Below are 18,144 nucleotides of genomic sequence, written 5' to 3'. Positions count from 1 at the left end.
CCCTCTTTTTAGTGGGACTTCCTGTCCCACTTTCTCCTTCCTGTTCTCGGCGACTCCTCCTCTCGTCTTAGGCGGCCCCCTCCCTGCCAGCGATCTTCTGGGACACAGCACAGGTCCCAGAAGATTGGCTGGCCAATAGCAGAGCGCAGTGTGACTCGCGCATGCGCAGTGCGGGCCCGGATGTGAAGCCATAAGCTGTCAAGGCCAGGTGCCCAGAGTTTCTAAGATGGGGCCGAGGAGAGGAGGAGGAGAGGAGCGAGGCTCGGGGCGGCTGCATCGCTGGACCATGGAAAAGGTAAATGTCGGATTATTAAAAGTCAGCAGCAATACTTTTTGTAGCTGCTGGCTTTTAATAAACGAAAAAACAGGTGGAACACCGCTTTAAGGGTAAATGTGTATGCAATGGGTATGGGGCGGGACTGTATCACTGAATGCGTTAAATTTCCATCCAATAACATCAAATCGGATTCCTCTCAAACAATTGTGGTAATAGAATCTCCATAACCACTATACACCTCCATCAGAATGCCATCATCTCCTGTGGGGAAAGAAACTGTTTCACCTTGTAATTCCTCCAACGTAATGGGGCACCCATATTTCTAAGATTTGTTTCTTCAGTGCGGTTTGGATTTGTCAGTAAAGTTTGCCAAACCCACCCTGAACTGATCATTGGTATGTTCAGCTCATCACTACTACACATACATTGAATAAATTACTGTACTGTATCTGACAATTAAATATAACCCTTTTTAAACAAGAATAACTTTAGAAACCCAAATTGCATGTGAAAAAATAACTTTATTAAGGATAGGCAGGCAACCCATTGAAGTTGAACAGCAGACAGTTTTCATCTAATTTACGTGTAAATACAGTCAGTGGCATATCACTATATATCACAAGTATAGTGTAGGAACCTTGCCCTAAGCTGGAGTGTTCCTAGTTAATCTGTTTGCTTTAGCAGCCAGGCTGTAAACAGCTCACAATGAAGCTAAACTTTCTCAATCAACATTAACTATTTTTAATCCTTATGCTTCTAGCATTAGTAAATAGATAGGAAGGCAGTATATTATATTTACTTGTTTTTAGCTTTTTTTTCTTTTCTTATTTTTACATTTTTTCAGTTGCTTCCTGGTTTCTGGTTTAGGCCAAAATTATGTCATACATACCAGGAGTCTTCATGTGCATTTTTTTTCTTTTCGTCTGGAGGAGGGGAGAAGGGGGCTTTTTCAGCTCAACATACCTTCCTGCCTGCATGTCTGAGCTAAGCGCAGAGGGATTCCAGTTAGTAAACGCTACATGAATCAGCTGCACTTAGATGGATACCGCTAGAAATGCTTTAAAAAGTGATTTCTCAACAAATTAGAGCATGGAAACATGGATGGATGGATGTTCAAGTTTGCTTTGAATATTAAAAATTAATAAAGTAGCATTTTCAGTTTGTGGTGCTCAGATACAGTTTAATTGGGCTTTAAGCATTTGTTTACTTTTTATGTGGTCTGTGGAATTTTTTCCAGTGAAAAGCTCAGTGAAAAGATTGCTTCTGCCTGCTACTGTTAAAGTGGCTCCAGTATTCAGTGTGTGGCAAGAACCCATAACTGATTTATAAATGTTATACTGCCCGGGCCAAGCACTACAGATTGTTCAGTCAAGTGAGTTAAGGGAAGGTGATAAATGATTGGACCAACCAGGGGCGGACTGACAATTCATGGGGCCCCCGGGCAACAGGAGATTATGGGGCCACACAGTATACACAAACACACACACACAGTATACACAGACATGTTTATATTGGCTGAGAAGGTACTGGAGAGGTGAGGCAGCTATAATCTCTGGATTTTCAGACCAAAAGGATGTCGGTAAGGGACATTTCAGAGACAGATTTAAAAAAAACACAGATTTGTACACACTGTCCCTGGTTTTACTGAGGCTGGCAACCCTGATGGGGCCCCCTAGTGGCTCAGGGCCCTCGAGCAGTACCCGAGTGGCCGAATGGTCAGTCCGCCCCTGGGAGCTACCTTACAGAGTGTTCTACCCAGTAAGAGCCAGTATATAATGCTTGCTGGAAATCAGTTACCCTGTGGGAGGGTCTGTCTAAAGGGAACAGAAGCAAGTAGATGTCTACTTCAAAGGAGCACCGTTAAAGGAATCTTGTGTGCTGACAGGTGTCCAGGGAGAACTGGGTAGAAGCTGCTGTTGCTGGAGAACAAAGTTTCACTGCTTACAGAATAAAGTACCTGTGGCTGCTATCAAAGCAACAAGGGACAAGGGACTAAAATGAGATTGAAAGATTTATTGCAAACTATAGAGTAGACTTTGACTGCTCTTACAGAGTCATATATCTGAACTGTGACTACTATTTCAGTCATTAGACATAAACTACTGCTAAGAACCCTCAGCATGGCAAACATGAGTTTCACTAAATTGAGGCTTGGAAACTGTGATTCACTCTATTACTGCAATTATTTTTGGGTATCCTGTATCCCTAACCCTCTCTCCCAAAATGCATTATATTCAGCAATAAAATTTCAAAAAGAGTAAAGTGACCCATGCCCAATTCATTCACCCCACCATATAGGAAGATACCAACCCAAAGATATGTCAGCTTGCTATACCAATTTGAAGGTCATTCTACACCACCCTGAGAGAAGTAGTACTACAATAGAAAATATGTACATTTATGTATGTAAAATAAAACCAGACGACATCTTGGTTTCCAATACTATATTGCAGTCCCAATGCTACATTGCAGTGATGACACGCTAAAGGAAGTCCACACATTCCTGAGTTGATTTGACGTAATTGAGAAACATCCTCCAATAGACCAATACCATTTTAAATGACTCTGGGAAAAAAAAGTACACATTAGTATTCACAAATGTACAATATCTTTTATTAGCTATACTTGTCAAGAACACTTAAAGATATACTAAAGTCTTTTGTTTTGTTTTTTAACCACTTAAGGACCAAGCCTCTTTCTGAGATTTGGTGTTTACAAGTTAAAAACTGTTTTGTTTTGTTTTTTGCTAGAAAATTACTTGGAACCCCCAAACATTATTATATATTTTTTCTAGCACCCTAGAGAATAAAATGGCGGTCGTCTCAATACTTTTTGTCGCACCATATTTGCGCAATGGTCTTGCAAGCGCCCTTTTTTCAGAAAAAAATACACTTTTTTTAATTAAAATATAAGATAACAGTAAAGTTAGCCCAATTTTTTTTTTATATTGTGAAATATAATGTTATGCCGTGTAAATTGATACCCAACATGTCACGCTTCAAAATTGCGTCCACTCGTGGAATGGCGACAAACTTATACCCTTAAAAATCTCCATAGGCAACGTTTAAAAAATTCTACAGGTTGCATGATTTGAGTTACAGAGGAGGTCTAGGACTAGAATTATTGCTCTCGTTCATGTGTGGTTTGAACACCATTTTCAAATGCGGGCACTGTTTACATATGCGTTTGCTTCTGCACGTAAGCTTGGTGGGACGGAGCGCGTTTTACATTTTTTTGTTTCTTATTTATTTTACCTTTTATTTTTACACTGTTCTTTAAAAAAAAAAAAGTGTCACTTTTATTTCTATTACAAGGAATGTAAACATTCCTTGTAATAGAAATAAATAAGCATGACAGGACCTCTTAAATATGAAATCTGGGGTCAAAAAGACAATAAATGCAATAAAAAAATGTCATTTGAGAAAAAAAAAAGTCTCTCTTTAAGAGCTATGGGCGGAAGTGATGTTTTGTCGTTGCATCCTCCCTGCAATGGTATGGAGATAGGTGAGGGTCATCTTCCCCTCACTCGTCTCCATACCTAACAGAACACAGGATCCAATCCCCTCCGCTGCTACCGATGGCTCCGGAGAGTGGTGGAGGGAGCCGGAGCGTGGTGGGAAGGGGGGTGCCCTATCCCACCATGGATAAAAGTGATCTTGTGTCGAATCCACTGCAGAGATAACTTTTATCTGAAAGTGGACCTCCCGCTGAAGAAGAGGATACCAGGGTTATACTAGCTAGCTGCTGCTGAAAAACAACAATATTGCTCTTCAAAGTACTGACGAACAATTAAGGCAGGTGGTGCCTAAGTGGTTAAAATAAAAAAAATGTTTTACTTACCTTTTATGTGCAATGGTTTTGCACAGAGCAGCCCAGATCCTCCTTTTCTCAGTTCCCTCTTTGGTGCTCCTGGCCTCTCCCTCCTGTCAAGTGCCCCCACAGCAAGCAGCTTACTATGGGGCCACCTGATCCGAGCCGCAGGCTCTGTGTGTCCATGCACACATGGAAATGCAGTTCAGCCCCACCCCCCTCCATATTGGCTAACTGACTTTGATTGACAGCAGCAGCAGCCAATGATGCCGCTACTGTGTCTCAGCCAATCAGGAGGGAGAATCCCAGATGGCCAAGGCACTCATGTACATCGCTGGATAGAGCTGGACCTCAGGTAAGTATGTAGGGGGCTGAGGGGGGCTCCTACACACAGAAGACTTTTTATCGTAATGCATAAAGGTAAAAAACCTTCTGCCTTTACAACCACTTTAACTTAATGTGCACCTGTGCTTTGCATATGCCCCTCAATAACCAAAAGTACTGAGTATTTTATTTGCTTCTTAAAGCTAAATAGAGTGGAAGAAGAGCAAAGATTAGCATGCTCTGCTGGTGGATTGGGGTGATTAAAGCAAAAGTTGTTGCCCTGCCTATAGACTTTTGGAGAAGGGACAGAACATGTTGGAAGACCTTTTGCTAATCACTTTTTTACCACACAAAGTCAGTGTCAGTGACCAGAATAAATCTTAGAAAGTGTTTGGATCATGCCTGCACCTTCATCCATCCTCTAGTATCTATGGTGACCTTTAGACTGATTTAAAAAACAGGAATAACCAAATCTGATAAATCTCCTTCATTATTTCTTCATAGATTAAGCAGGTAAAAGGTCTGGAGTTGATTTTAAGTGTTGTATTTGAATTTGGAATCTATTGCTCTGAACCTACATCAAAAACAAAACAAATCCATCAGAGAGATAGCAGCAACTCTAGGAGTGGGCAAATCAACAGTTTGGTACGTTCTGAGGAAAGAAGAACGCACTGGTGAGCTCAGCAACAGAAAAAGGCCTGGGCATCCATAGAAGACAACAGTGGTGGATGATCGCAGGATCCTCTCTAAGGAAAACCCATTCACGACATCCAGACAAGTGAAGGGCACTCTCCAGGAGGTGGGCGTATCATTGTCAAATTCTACAATCAAGAAAAAGCTTCACAAGAGCAAATACAGAGGGTTCACCACATGGTGAAAACTATTCATAAGTCTGAAGAATAGAAAAGCCAAAAAACATTTAAAAAAGCCAGACCAGTTCTGAAAAAGCATTCTTTGGATGGATAAAACTAAGATTAATCTGTACCAGAATGACGGGAAGAAAAAAGTGTGGAGAAGCCTTGGAACAGCTCATGATCCAAAGCACACAACTTCATCTGTAAAACATGGTAGAGGCAGTGTGATGGCATGAGGCATGATGGCATGGGCGTTTCCAGTGGCACTGGGCATAGGTTTTATTGATGATGTGACAGAAAAACGTAGCAGCCAGATGAATTCTACAGTGTTTAGAGATATACTGTCAGCCCAGATTCAGTCAAATGCAACAAAGTTGATTGGATGGCAATTCACAGTACAGATGGACATTGGACAATGATCCAAAACACACTGCAAAAGCCACTCAGGAGCTTTTGAATGAAAAGAAGTGGAATATTTTGCAATGGCTGAATCAACCATCTGATCTCAACCCAATTGACCATGCATTTTACTTGCTGAAGGCTATACAAAAGGCAGAAAGACCCACAAACAAAGAAAAATGGAAGACAGCTGCTGTTAGAGCCTGGCAACCCATCAGAAAGGAGAAAACCCAGTCTTTGGCGATGTCCATGGGTCCCAGACTTCAGGCAGTCAGTGTAAAAGATTCTCAACAAAATATTAAAAATTAACATTTTATTTATGATTATATTAATTGGTCCAATTACATTTGAGCTCTTGAAAATGGGGGGACTGTGTATAAAAATGATGCAGTTCCTAAAATTTGTACTTGATATTTATGTTCAACTCCTTACAATAAAGCTGAAAGTCTACAGTTCAAATTCATTTGGATTGTTTTGTTTTCATTTTATTCTGGTGGCACAGAGCCAAAAGTATGAAAATTGTGACTAACTCTGTATATGCCAGGGTCCTCACCCTGGGCAGGGTAGGGTAGGATAAAGAAAGTAATGAATGATGACATCAAAGCACTGATTTTAGAATCCAAAAGATAATGTTTTAATTCATAAATAGGATAGCACAGCATAAAAAGAGCCAACTTGTGTTCAAGGGTTAAGAAGAACCCCACCTCGTCAAGGCTTTCCGAAAATTGGACTCTATTTTCATTAAATTGATTGTTTACTGATTGTTGAAGAAAAAGACATCTGTTGGCAAAAAGTTTGGCAAGAAATAAAAAAACTGACAGAGGTTGAAATCCCCCATACTCTATGTAAAACTTTTTGTTTTAGTTATTCATCCATATTACTGAAGATGTTTGCTGAAAAAGCTATGACAAGTTTATTATTTGATTTCTCATAGAAAATCAATCACCATTTGAGTTCACAGCAAGTTGAAAAGTGGCACAGTTTTAACACGGGGATAAATCAACAAGATCAGTATTGAAAGGGTTTGGTAGAAAACTGTAAAATGAGAATAACTTTAATCACTGACCACTGTGACCCATCATGTGAAAACTATATAGATTTTAGTAAATGAGGGAAGGATAATAACATAAAATACTTACATTTTCGTCTGTTCTACAATCCAGTATATGTACTCCGTGACCTTTGTGTAAACGCCTGGCTTGTCTGGTCGGGCACATCCTTCTCCCCAGCTGGTAATGCCAATTAAATACCATGTCTTGTCAACTTTACATGCCAATGGTCCACCAGAGTCCCCCTAAAAAATAAATGTATAGAATTATCATAGACTATGATGAACACATGAGAGTTTAAAGACCAGCTCCACCTGAAATTAAAATTTTGCAATTGTTGCGAAGTTGAATCACATCCTGAATAACTATATCTCTCAGGGATTTAAGTGACAAAATATTTTCCCCAAATATCCAATTCTACCCATTAACTATGAGCATTACAAAGCCAAATGACAGTGATAGATTCCCCTTGAATTTTTTTATAATGTACAATAAACTAGTAATTAAAGAGGCCAGCTGCAACACCTTAATGTTGACTTCTTGGGTTGGGCAGGAAGGAGAGACACACACGCTACCAACTGGAACATTTCATCTTTAGAGGTTATAGTAACCCAGCACATGAATGAGCCTATTGACACTAAATGGGTGTTGTGGCTTATAAAAGATGGACAAAAAAAATAAAAGAACCTGTACTGAGAAGTCTGTAAACCAGGGATATGCAATTAACGGACCTCCAGCTGTTGCAGAACTACAAGTCCCATAAGGCATAGCAAGACTCTGACAGCCACAAGCATGACACCCAAAGGCAGGGGAATGAAGGGACTTGTACTTGCAACAGCTGGAGCTCCGCTAATTGCATATCCCTGCTGTAAACTGTCATTGGTGAACCATTCTTTTGAAAATTTCCCTTGCTGTCATGGTAATCCAATAGCTTCAATACTTTCAATGACAGTCAGACAATTAGCATTTTCATAGGGAGCAAAAAAACAAAGCAGATAAATCTAATTTCAAAATTGATAATTTTGCAGCAAGTAATCAAAGGACTCATTGAAAAAGACCCTGATGCTGGGAAACATGGAAGGGAAAAGGAGGATTACAGAAAACAAGATGGATAGATAGCATCATCAAAACAATGTACATGAAGTTAAGCAAGCTTCGGGAGGCAGTGAAGGACAGAAAAGCCTGGCGCACTATAGTCTTTGAGCTCATGAAGAGTCGGACATGACTGAACAACAATCAAAGGTCGGTCTTTAAACATACCTTCTTCAAAAATAAATATGGGCCCCATGGCTAACTTGGTATGAAAACTATGTTAATACATGACCGAGTAATTCTACATGTATGCTGTAGTCTGCGTCATCTAAATGTGAATTTGATGATGCCGATGAATAAAGGACACAGTTGGACAGGACAGAAAATGTGCCTAAATGCAGTGGAAGTTTTCTATTACTGAATTTAGAATTCTTATTATGAATGCAGAATAAAACAGGCCATAAAAACTGTAGGGAATGTGCGATTAGTATGTACTTTTTCTCACGTTTTTTCTTACCAATACCATAATGCATTAAAGGTACTTGGTGACCTGTATGCAATTTTAGCTAATCTCTGTCTGACTGTCAACTACTGTCATCCCAAATTAATATTACTGAGCATTATGTAAATGTTTTCTACATTACCTATGCCACTCTTCAGAGCTTGTATACACAGGCTTATTTGTGTGCTGTTTTCCTTCACTTAATAAGACAATATGAATGTAAAGGCCATTCAAAACAATGCAAATCTTTAAGCCAGGACTGGACTGGACTACCATGATAGTAGGTAATTTCTCTGTAGGCCGCCTGCCCTGGGGCCGCTTTGAGCTGTGGCTGCCGCCAGGGCCGATCCTGAGCGGGTGCACAGGGTGCACTGCGCTCAGGAACGCAAACTGAGGCAGAGGGAGGGTGCCCAGGGCCGGCCCTACCATGGGTCTGCAAGGCAGGGGTGGCTGCGTGTGAAGCTGCCTTGGAGAGGGAGACCAGTGCCACCGAATCACACAGACCCAAGATTTCCCACTGTGACACAGCATGAATTTGAATTTATTACCTGGCGGCTGCTGTCATACAAAGTCCCACCTCCTGCGGCATGTCTGCAGCCTCTGACATCTTCTGTTCCATGTCTGCAGCATCTGACCATCTCCTGTACCATGTCCATAGCCTCTAACCATCTCTTATATCATTTCCGCAACCTCGGACCATCTCTAGGCTTTTATCATGTCTGTAGTCTCTGAGGGGGGGTCTGGAGGGGAGTCAAGAGTGGGAGTGCCACCGGGATGGGGGTCATGGGAGAAATTAGACATGTGGAGAAGAGACTATAGGATATAACCAGAGCCACCAAGCTGGAGCCAGCTGACTGAGCCCTGCACGTTGCACCTGAGAGGAGGTCAGTGACAGCGCTGCCAGATCAGTCTGAGAGGGGAGCGAATACAATGTGACGGGGCATTGATATAAAGATTATTCATTATTTTGGCAATATATCACTATAGCAATATGTGGATTGTTCTGGAAGATTGCTCCACTGTTACCACATTTGCTATATATTTTAAAGCTTTCATATTTGTCTTATATATAATACATGTGCTTTAAAATGAATGGTTTTCCCTTTTATGAACAAGAAAATAATGACTTTATGCTGCTGGGCTGGTATAATAATGCTATGGGGCTAGTATGAAATCATTTCCAGGGCTGGTTTTTAATCCCAGTCCAACCCTGCTTTAAGCAAGTCAGAAACAGTTCAAAGAAACTCAAGGACAAATTAAACTAATTTCGATGAATGTCAATACAACAAAGAGGTATCTGAAAGACAAATATGCCAATTACTGGAGGCTAGTTTTTATGCAACCATTCGATGGCCTGTTCACCTTGACTCTGAGCATGTTTATGTAAAATGGCATATCACAAGGGACAAGCTTAAAAAATGTGCTTCTCTTTTTTGAGCCCTTTACTGAGACATTGTACAGTTGATATGTTTAGAGCAGTGTCAGATAGAAACACCAAGAAGCCCCTGTGAGAGACCAATTTTTGGGCCCCCCATACTGGCCAAGTAAGTAGTTGACAGCTAAATAGAAATGAGCCATGTTCAGGTCTACATGGAAATGGCAGAGCTCACAGCACCTATCCATTCTACATCTAGAATAAATGTTCTCATAAATCCCAGAGGCAAATGGTATATCAACCCCAGTTTTTGGAGGCAACTTTGGTGCATTACAGGTCAGTAAAGCAGTTCAATAAAAACAAAACCTAGTGTATTGCACCCCCTGAGGAGCCACAAGTAGAATGGGATCCCCCACCCTGCTCAGTCAGGCACAATAAATCTTCACAGGCACAGAGAACAGTCTGTGACTTTTTTGTTGTTTTATTGAAGGTAATAACTTGGATATACTGATGGGAAGGTTATGGGATGCCCACTTGACTTCAACAACAACTTATCCTATATACAGCCTCTGTATACAGCTCTTCTTCACTACAGCACACACTTGCTTTCAGAACTTAGCTGGAATACTGAGAGTACCTGACAGTCACTTAGGTGAAGTAATGGCCCTCTACAGGCAGGAATTCAAGACCCCTTAGTTGTGTAGCAGAATTTCAGTATCCAGCTAGTGTTACTCCTGTGGCTACTGATCCTAGCACCACCTCTTCAGGCACTGCCAGCCCACTTGGCTGCAGCTTCCCCTTTCACAAGCCCTCCAGGCTAACATCTCTCCACAGCCCTCCAGACTGACACTCACCAGCCCACCTAGCTGACTCTCAGGAGATCTCCCAGATGTGCTGTTGTGGAAATTTTATTAAGATGCATTTAATATGTATTGTCACAGTGTCTCCCAGTGTTCTCCTGCAGCCCACTCTAAAGACTAACCAACACCAGTTGAGAGCCATTTTGGTAGTGACAGACTGACACCAGTTGAGACCCATAGTGTTAGTGAAAAGCTTCCTGTAATGCCGCGTACACACGATCAAACAAGCGGGTGGAAAAGTCCGGCAAACTGAAGTCCGCCAAACAATCCCCCCGTGTGTAGCCTTCGGCATACTTTTTTGACCCGAAAGTACGGCGTACTTAGAAAGTAGTTTTACACTCCAATCTTCCCGCCGGACTCGCATTTCGGCAGACAATCCGGCCGTGTGTATGCCAATCCGCCGTACTTTTGAAATGAGAGGACTTTTCCCGCCCGGAGAAAAGTCCGCTCATTTCGAGCAGGTCTCCAGGTAGGCGGGGCCCGCGAAGGAGACGTCGCTGGCCCCGCCGCCTGGTATGGACTTAAAGGGGAACCCCAACGCTGAAAAAAATCGGCGTGGGGTCCCCCCAGGTCCACATCAGACCCTTGTCCGAGCACGCTAGCTGGCCGGCCAGGAAAGGGGGGGATGAGCGAGCGCCCCCCCCTCCTGAGCCGTACCAGGCCGCGTGCCCTCAACATGGGGGGGTGCCTTGGGAAAGGGGGGGCCGGCGCGCCCCCCCCACCCCAAAGCACCTTGTCCCCATGTTGATGAGGACAAGGGCCTCTTCCCGACAACCCTGGCCGTTGGTTGTCAGGGTCTGTGGGCGGGGGGCTTATCGGAATCCGGGAGCCCCCTTTAATAAGGGGGCCCCGGATACCGGCCCCCCACCCTATGTGAATGAGTATGGGGTACAATGTACCCCTACCCATTCACCTGTAAAATAAAGTACAAAAAAAACACAACACACAAGATAAAATAGTTTATTGCACAGCTCCGGGGGTCTTCCATCTTCGGGGGTCTTCTCGCCGGACTCCTCCACTATCTTCTTGTAGCTCTTTTACTAGCGGAGGAGCCCGGCTTTCTTCCTCGCCGTCGCCCTCTTCTTCTGACCTAGGGGGTCTTGTCCCCCTCTTCGGTTCTTCTTCCGGGCCACCGCGCCTTCTTCTATTAGCTCTTTTACAGGCGGTGGCCCGGTCTTCTGTCGCCGCCGCCGACGCCTTCCGCTCTTCTGTTCTTCTCTTCTTCTTCTTCTTCTTCAGATGTTGCCTCGCCGAGTCCTCCGCTCACAATGACGGGGACCGGGCACGCGGCGACTTATATAGGGACAAGGGGCGGGGTCTTCGGTGGATGTCACATGGGTTGATGTCACATGGTGACCCCGCCCCCTTGCGATGTCACAGTCCCAGAGGATGCTGGGACTGTCGCCATGTGACATCAACCTATGTGACATCCACCGAAGACCCCACCCCTTGTCCCTATATAAGTCGCCGCGTGCCCGGTCCCCGTCATTGTGAGCGGAGGACTCGGCGAGGCAACATCTGAAGAAGAAGAGAAGAACAGAAGAACGGAAGGCGGCGGCGGCGGCGACAGAAGACCGGGCCACCGCCTGTAAAAGAGCTAGAAGAAGGCGCGGTGGACCGGCAGAAGAACCGAAGAGGGGGACAAGACCCCCGAAGTCGGAAGAAGAGGCTGCGGCGAGGAAGAAAGCCGGGCTCCTCCGCTAGCAAAAGAGCTACAAGAAGATAGCGGAGGAGTCCGGCGAGAAGACCCCCGAAGACGGAAGACCCCCGGAGCTGTGCAATAAACTATTTTATCTTGTGTGTTGTGTTTTTTTTGTACTTTATTTTACAGGTGAATGGGTAGGGGTAGGAGAACGATTACAAAGGAGGAAAAAGAAGGCGGGTCTAGTAGGACAGGGTGTGTTTAATTTAAGCAAGAAAACCTTCTCTCATGCTGAACTGTCAGTACTTGATAAGGGATTAAAGTATGCACCCCCTAAACCACTTAATAAATTCAATACTTTTATAGATATACACAAATTTATTAGAAAGATTAATATTCAGCGGTATTTGACAACCAATCCCTTTAGAACAGATTATTTAGCGGCCACATCGGGAACCGTACATTCAGGGTTAGCCAACCCGTCTTTATTTGTACCCCCTGTACCCACTGTTCCAGCTGTAAGAATATTCAAGGATTTAGTATTAAAGGATCTGGATAGACTACCTACTAAATGTAATAATAGAACCACTTTTTCAACAATTGGTTTTAAATCTTTATGTGAACAAAAAGACGTCGTTATACGTCCAGCGGATAAGGGTGGGGGTGTTGTGATTTTAGATAGGGAACAGTACGAAATTGAAATGCATAGGATTCTAGGTGAACCAGGAACCTATAAGCAACTTCCCAATAATCCTACGAATGTATATAAAAAACAACTTAAGGATCTTATTAATAGAGGCTATGATTTAAAAATTTTGAATAATAAAGAAAAACATTTTTTGGTTCCTATTTCCCCACGAATTCCCGTAATCTACTATTTACCGAAGATCCATAAAGATCTGGTGAGCCCCCCTGGTAGGCCCATAGTGAGTGGCATTAATTCGGTCACTTCACGTATAGGCCGGTATATAGATTTTTATTTGCAACCCCTTGTTAAAAAAAAACCCTCTTATCTTAAAGATACTGGTGCTACAATTAGGAGACTTGAAGACATAGTGCTTCATGAGCAATGTATTATGGCTACAGCTGATGTAGCGTCCCTCTATACTTGCATACCTCAAGGGATGGGTATAGAGGCCGTCCGGCATTTTCTGGATCTTGAGGACTCTCTGGCGTCATTTCAATGTGACTACCTCATAGAACTTTTGGAATTTGCCATGGAACACAACTATTTTTGGTTTAACGATAAGCATTATTTACAACAACGTGGTGTGGCAATGGGGGCAAAGTTTGCCCCTAGTCTTGCTAACTTATTTATGGCCAAGTGGGAGGAGGATGTCGTCTATGCCCAACGGAACCCTTCTTTGGTCCTGTGGGCCAGGTATATAGACGACATCCTCCTCCTATGGAGTGGTTCACCGGATTCGTTGACTGAATTTTTTAAGAATTTGAACTGTAATGACAGGGGCATTTCACTATCGTTTGAAATGAGTTTCTCTAGGATTAACTTTCTTGATTTAGAGATAGAGTTAATAGATAATAAATTTGTGTTTAAAACGCACTTTAAACCGACGGACAGGAATAGCTTTATTCCCCTCGATAGCTGTCATCATAGATCATGGTTGAGTTCGATACCACGCAGCCAGTTCTTACGACTGCGGAGGAACTACACGGACCTGGATATGTTTAGGACACAGGCAGAAACCCTTAAACAAAAATTTGAGGATAAAGGATATGATGCTAAGGTTCTTGATGTAGAGATACAGAAAGTTATCGATACTAACAGGGAAAGCCTCGTTGCTGAGAAATTACGCCAAGAATCTGATGATACCTATAGATGGTCTATGCTTACATCTTTTTCAGTACAGCACAAACAAATCAAGACCATTATAAACAGACATTGGGATGTGTTGAGAAGTGATCCAGTTCTCAGTTCTAGGTTACCTGAGCGGGCGAAAGTACTCTTTAGGGGTGCACCCTCTTTACGGAGCCGCATTGCTCCCAATGTTATTAATCCACCCTGTCATCCATCATTTTTTCATAATTTAACAGGTTTTTATCCTTGTAAAAAATGTGGTGTGTGCCAATTTAATATAGCCGGAAGACAGAAAACAACTGAGTTTACATCAACAACAACTAATAGAACACACACTATAAAATCATTCTGTACCTGTAGCACCAGGTACGTAGTGTATTTGATCACTTGCCCGTGCGGCAAACAATATGTGGGGAGGACAACAAGAACGTTTGCGATTAGGGTAGGGGAGCATATAGCCCTGATAAGGGGTAAGGTCTCCAAACATACTGTTCCGAGACACTATAGGGAATGTCACAACAGCGATCCTACAGGTACCCAGTTTTTGGCTATTGATAAATACACACCCCCTTGGAGGGGTGGTGCCATGACTCGGGGTGTTTCCAGATTAGAGACCTACTGGATATATACGATTCGATCCTACTCTCCATTTGGTCTAAATGTAGAGAGGGATATTAATGCTTTCATTAATGATGGTTAATGTGTATAATGGCAATGTTTCATTTCAGCTTTGAATTTTCTATATTTTTAATATTTTTTTAATTTTTATGTAAATGAAATTTTTTTCAGGGTTGTTATTTATTTACATGCTGTATCATTCCTGGGACAGAATTCTATCTGCCTTATATGTCATCGCTATATGGTATTATGCACATACCGGCATATAGTATACTATTGCTGGTTTGTGTGCATAGCTGTTTGGTATTTTTTATACAATTATTTTTTATATAATTAGTCTTCTAAGTTGGGGGTGATATATTCACGTCCTTTAGAATGTATGGTGAACGCACTTCTGGATTACTTGTTAGGTGAAATCCGGTATATACAATAAATTTTTATATGTGGATTTTTTACTTTTTATTTAATACATAGTGAGATTGGTATAAAGTCTATTCTTTTTAGTACTTCTTGCACCTTGAAGTGGGCGGGTGTATAAGTGCACAGCCGTTTGAGCCGTGCGTTCCGGAGTATGTTTATATGCGTTCCGTTGGTGACTGGAAGTGACGTATTTTCTTCTACGTCACTTCCGGCGTCGGATGCGCCTTCTGTGGTGGCGCTTCCTGTGTGCGGTGCGTTCCAGCATCGCTGGCCGGAAGCGTCACGCTCCAATCCGTGATGCGCCCACTATGAGAGGAGTTTCTCGTGTTGGGCGTTTCCGGTGGGTGTGGCCTCGTTGACGGGATAGGATAGTTAGGTGATTATTGGAGCCACACCTACGTTTATTAACTTCATTGGTTAACACCTCAGCCATGACCCGGAAATGACGTTTATGGTACAACGTCAATTGTCTTACTATTTCGTCCATTTAGGCGTGTTAATGCTGGTTTCACTTATCGTTTTACTTGATATATGTTATAACATAAAATCGCTAGCAGATTTATGTGATAACATCAGAATGAGGCGTGGAACGCACGCCGGGCGCCATCTTAAACCGGAAGTAATATGCGGTGACACAGGCAGATGGAATTTTTGCCCAGATTGGAAGGTTGGATATAAAAGTAAGTGTGCTACAGTGGAGTGTTACCCCAGATGACATCTTTGGAGGACGAAACGCGTCGGGACTCCTACTGTAGCACTGTTTTTATTGAATAAGCGCTTGATTCTTTGGTTATATGTAAGTTCATTACCTTTTTTATAAAATTTTTTTCTTAAACGGAATTACACTATTGTGGCCCTTATTTCTCTTTGTATGGGTTCAACAATTTGAGTTGGATTTTACCGCTGAGGATTTAACAACTATCTTGGGCACCTGAATGGATTAGTTTGATTCGTTACTTCCCTGGAAAATTTGCTTTTGAAAGCTCGCATACGAGTGCACAAGCCTTTGTGATCCTTCGAATGTACATTCGTTTGGATCCATTACATCTGGTAAGCCTCTATCTTAAAAGGTGACGGGAATACCACATGGTGTCTGCATGTTAGTCTCATTTAAAGAAGGTGGATGGTGACCTTTATCTCACGTTTGGATTGGATCAACATTTATATAGAGACTCTTATCCTTACCTTGGACTTTTTTGTATTACTATATACACTTATGAATTATGCACTTAAGGTGTATTTTTTGCACATTTTATGATTTTTGTGTTTAATGTTTGGTTAAACATTGTATGATCACGTATCGTCATGTATTAGGTTACTTTTGTTTGTCTTCTCTAGCGCTACACTATGATTTAATAATAATAATGGGTAGGGGTAGATTGTACCCCATACTCATTCACATAGGGTGGGGGGCCGGTATCCGCGGCCCCCTTATTAAAGGGGGCTCCCGGATTCCAATAAGCCCCCCGCCCGCAGACCCCGACAACCAACGGCCAGGGTTGTCGGGAAGAGGCCCTTGTCCTCATCAACATGGGGACAAGGTGCTTTGGGGTGGGGGGGCCGCGCACCCCCCCCTTCCCCAAGGCACCCCCCATGTTGAGGGCACGCGGCCTGGTGCGACTCAGGAGGGGGGAGCGCTCGCTCGTCCCCCCCTTTTCTGGCCGGCCGGGTAGAGTGCTCGGAAGGGTCTGATGTGGACCTGGGGGACCCCCACGCCGATTTTTTTCGGCGTTGGGGTTCCCCTTAAAGTCTATACCAGGCGGCGGGGCCAGCGACGTATCCTTCGCGGGCCCCGCCTACCTGGAGACGCGCTCGAAATGAGCGGACTTTCCTCCGCGTGTGTGGGCGAGTCCGTTCATTTCAAAAGTAGGGCGGATAGTACGGCGGACTTAGTACGCCGTATTAGTCCGCTGAAAAAGTGCCGTGTGTGGGCAAGTAGCCTGTTCGAAAAGTCCGACGGACAGTCTGGCGGGAAGTCCGCCAGACTAAGTACGTCGGACAGACGGCTACGTGTGTACGCGGCTTAAGATGTAAAGAAGTATTTGCAGACTGTGGATATGCAAGAAAAGGGCTTCTGTGCAATGCACAGACGATCATCGGGGGGGGGGGGTATATTTACTCTGCAAGACATTATCGGTTATGGGGGATGTACACTCGTGTGTGTCTGATCAGTACACAGAGAGGCTATGGTATGGTGTGTTCCTGCAGATAATCTCCCATCCTCAGGAATGGTAGTATTATCTGGGAATGCCTTGTTCTCTGAACAATGCAGAATAAGGATTCACGCAAACGGTAAAAAACGGGAGTCTTTGGGTGCGTTATGGTCGCGGACAGCGTTCATGATTTCAAGGCCAGCCGTGTGTTTTTCTTTGTCTAGCTGAAGATGATGGCTTACAGAAACAGGGGGTGGGAAATCATACACACTGCCCCTGCACAGACACACCCAGACCTTTCCCTAGTCATTGTTCATTAGTTAAGATTTGTAGGAATGCCTGTGCTTGATTGGCCGATTGTGAAGCTATCAAGCCTCTATTGTTAGGTACTATAAAACAAAACACAGAGTCTCCAGAAGGAAGTCAACCTGTGGAGATAAGGCTGTAAGGATGGTGGTCATGTTTTTTTTTACTCAGAAAACAGGGGTTTACTAAGATGCATTATACAAAAAGGCTGAAAGGGCGCTTTTTTAGCACAGGAGACATGGATTACGAGTATAGTGGAATTTCCAAGTCAGTGCTGACCGACTTCTGCTATCCTCTTTCCTTGCTCTCGTGCCTCCATGCCACCACACTAAGGGGAACCCTCAAGGGCCTCCTCAGCACTCCATCTACCACTGACTGCCCCTCCCTGGCATGACTCATTCCTATTTTTTATGAGGTGGCTTGCCCCCTGTCAGCCCTTCACTGGTGATTGGCCCTCATAAATATTCCAAGCAGCTCCTCCTAGCTTCCTCCCACTATATCCATAACATTCTCTAATGTCCCAACAAACAGGAGGAGGCACCAGAGAAACTGCTAGGATGAGTCACCCAGCCCTGAACCACTAAACCCTGACCCATATTCAAACCCCAGGCTTGGCCCTCAGCCAAGATAACATTTTCCTGCACTACGAACTACATTAACATTCTAGCACACTAGAGGGTGCTACACTAGGAAGATTTTCAGGCTAA

At 43.3% G+C, this 18,144-nt stretch overlaps 1 protein-coding gene across 1 annotated transcript in view; it reads right to left on the bottom strand.

The window, feature by feature from the left end:
- Positions 1-778: 778 nt before the first annotated feature.
- The window catches only part of KLKB1 (kallikrein B1), a 136,423-nt gene continuing 119,057 nt past the window's right edge, over positions 779-18,144 (bottom strand). Inside the window, exons 15-16 of the mRNA XM_077477356.1 lie at positions 6,804-6,958; positions 779-2,842 (exon numbers count right to left, since the gene is read on the bottom strand). Of these exons, the coding sequence (XP_077333482.1) occupies positions 2,833-2,842; positions 6,804-6,958 (165 nt within the window). The 3' untranslated portion in view covers positions 779-2,832. The remainder of the gene's footprint in view (positions 2,843-6,803; positions 6,959-18,144) is intronic.

Source organism: Lithobates pipiens, unplaced genomic scaffold, assembly GCF_037356315.1.
Source record: "Lithobates pipiens isolate NorthernLeopardFrog02 unplaced genomic scaffold, aLitPip1_a1.2 Scaffold_13, whole genome shotgun sequence".
NCBI lineage: Eukaryota > Metazoa > Chordata > Amphibia > Anura > Ranidae > Lithobates > Lithobates pipiens.
This window is presented reverse-complemented; position numbering and strand designations above follow the sequence as displayed.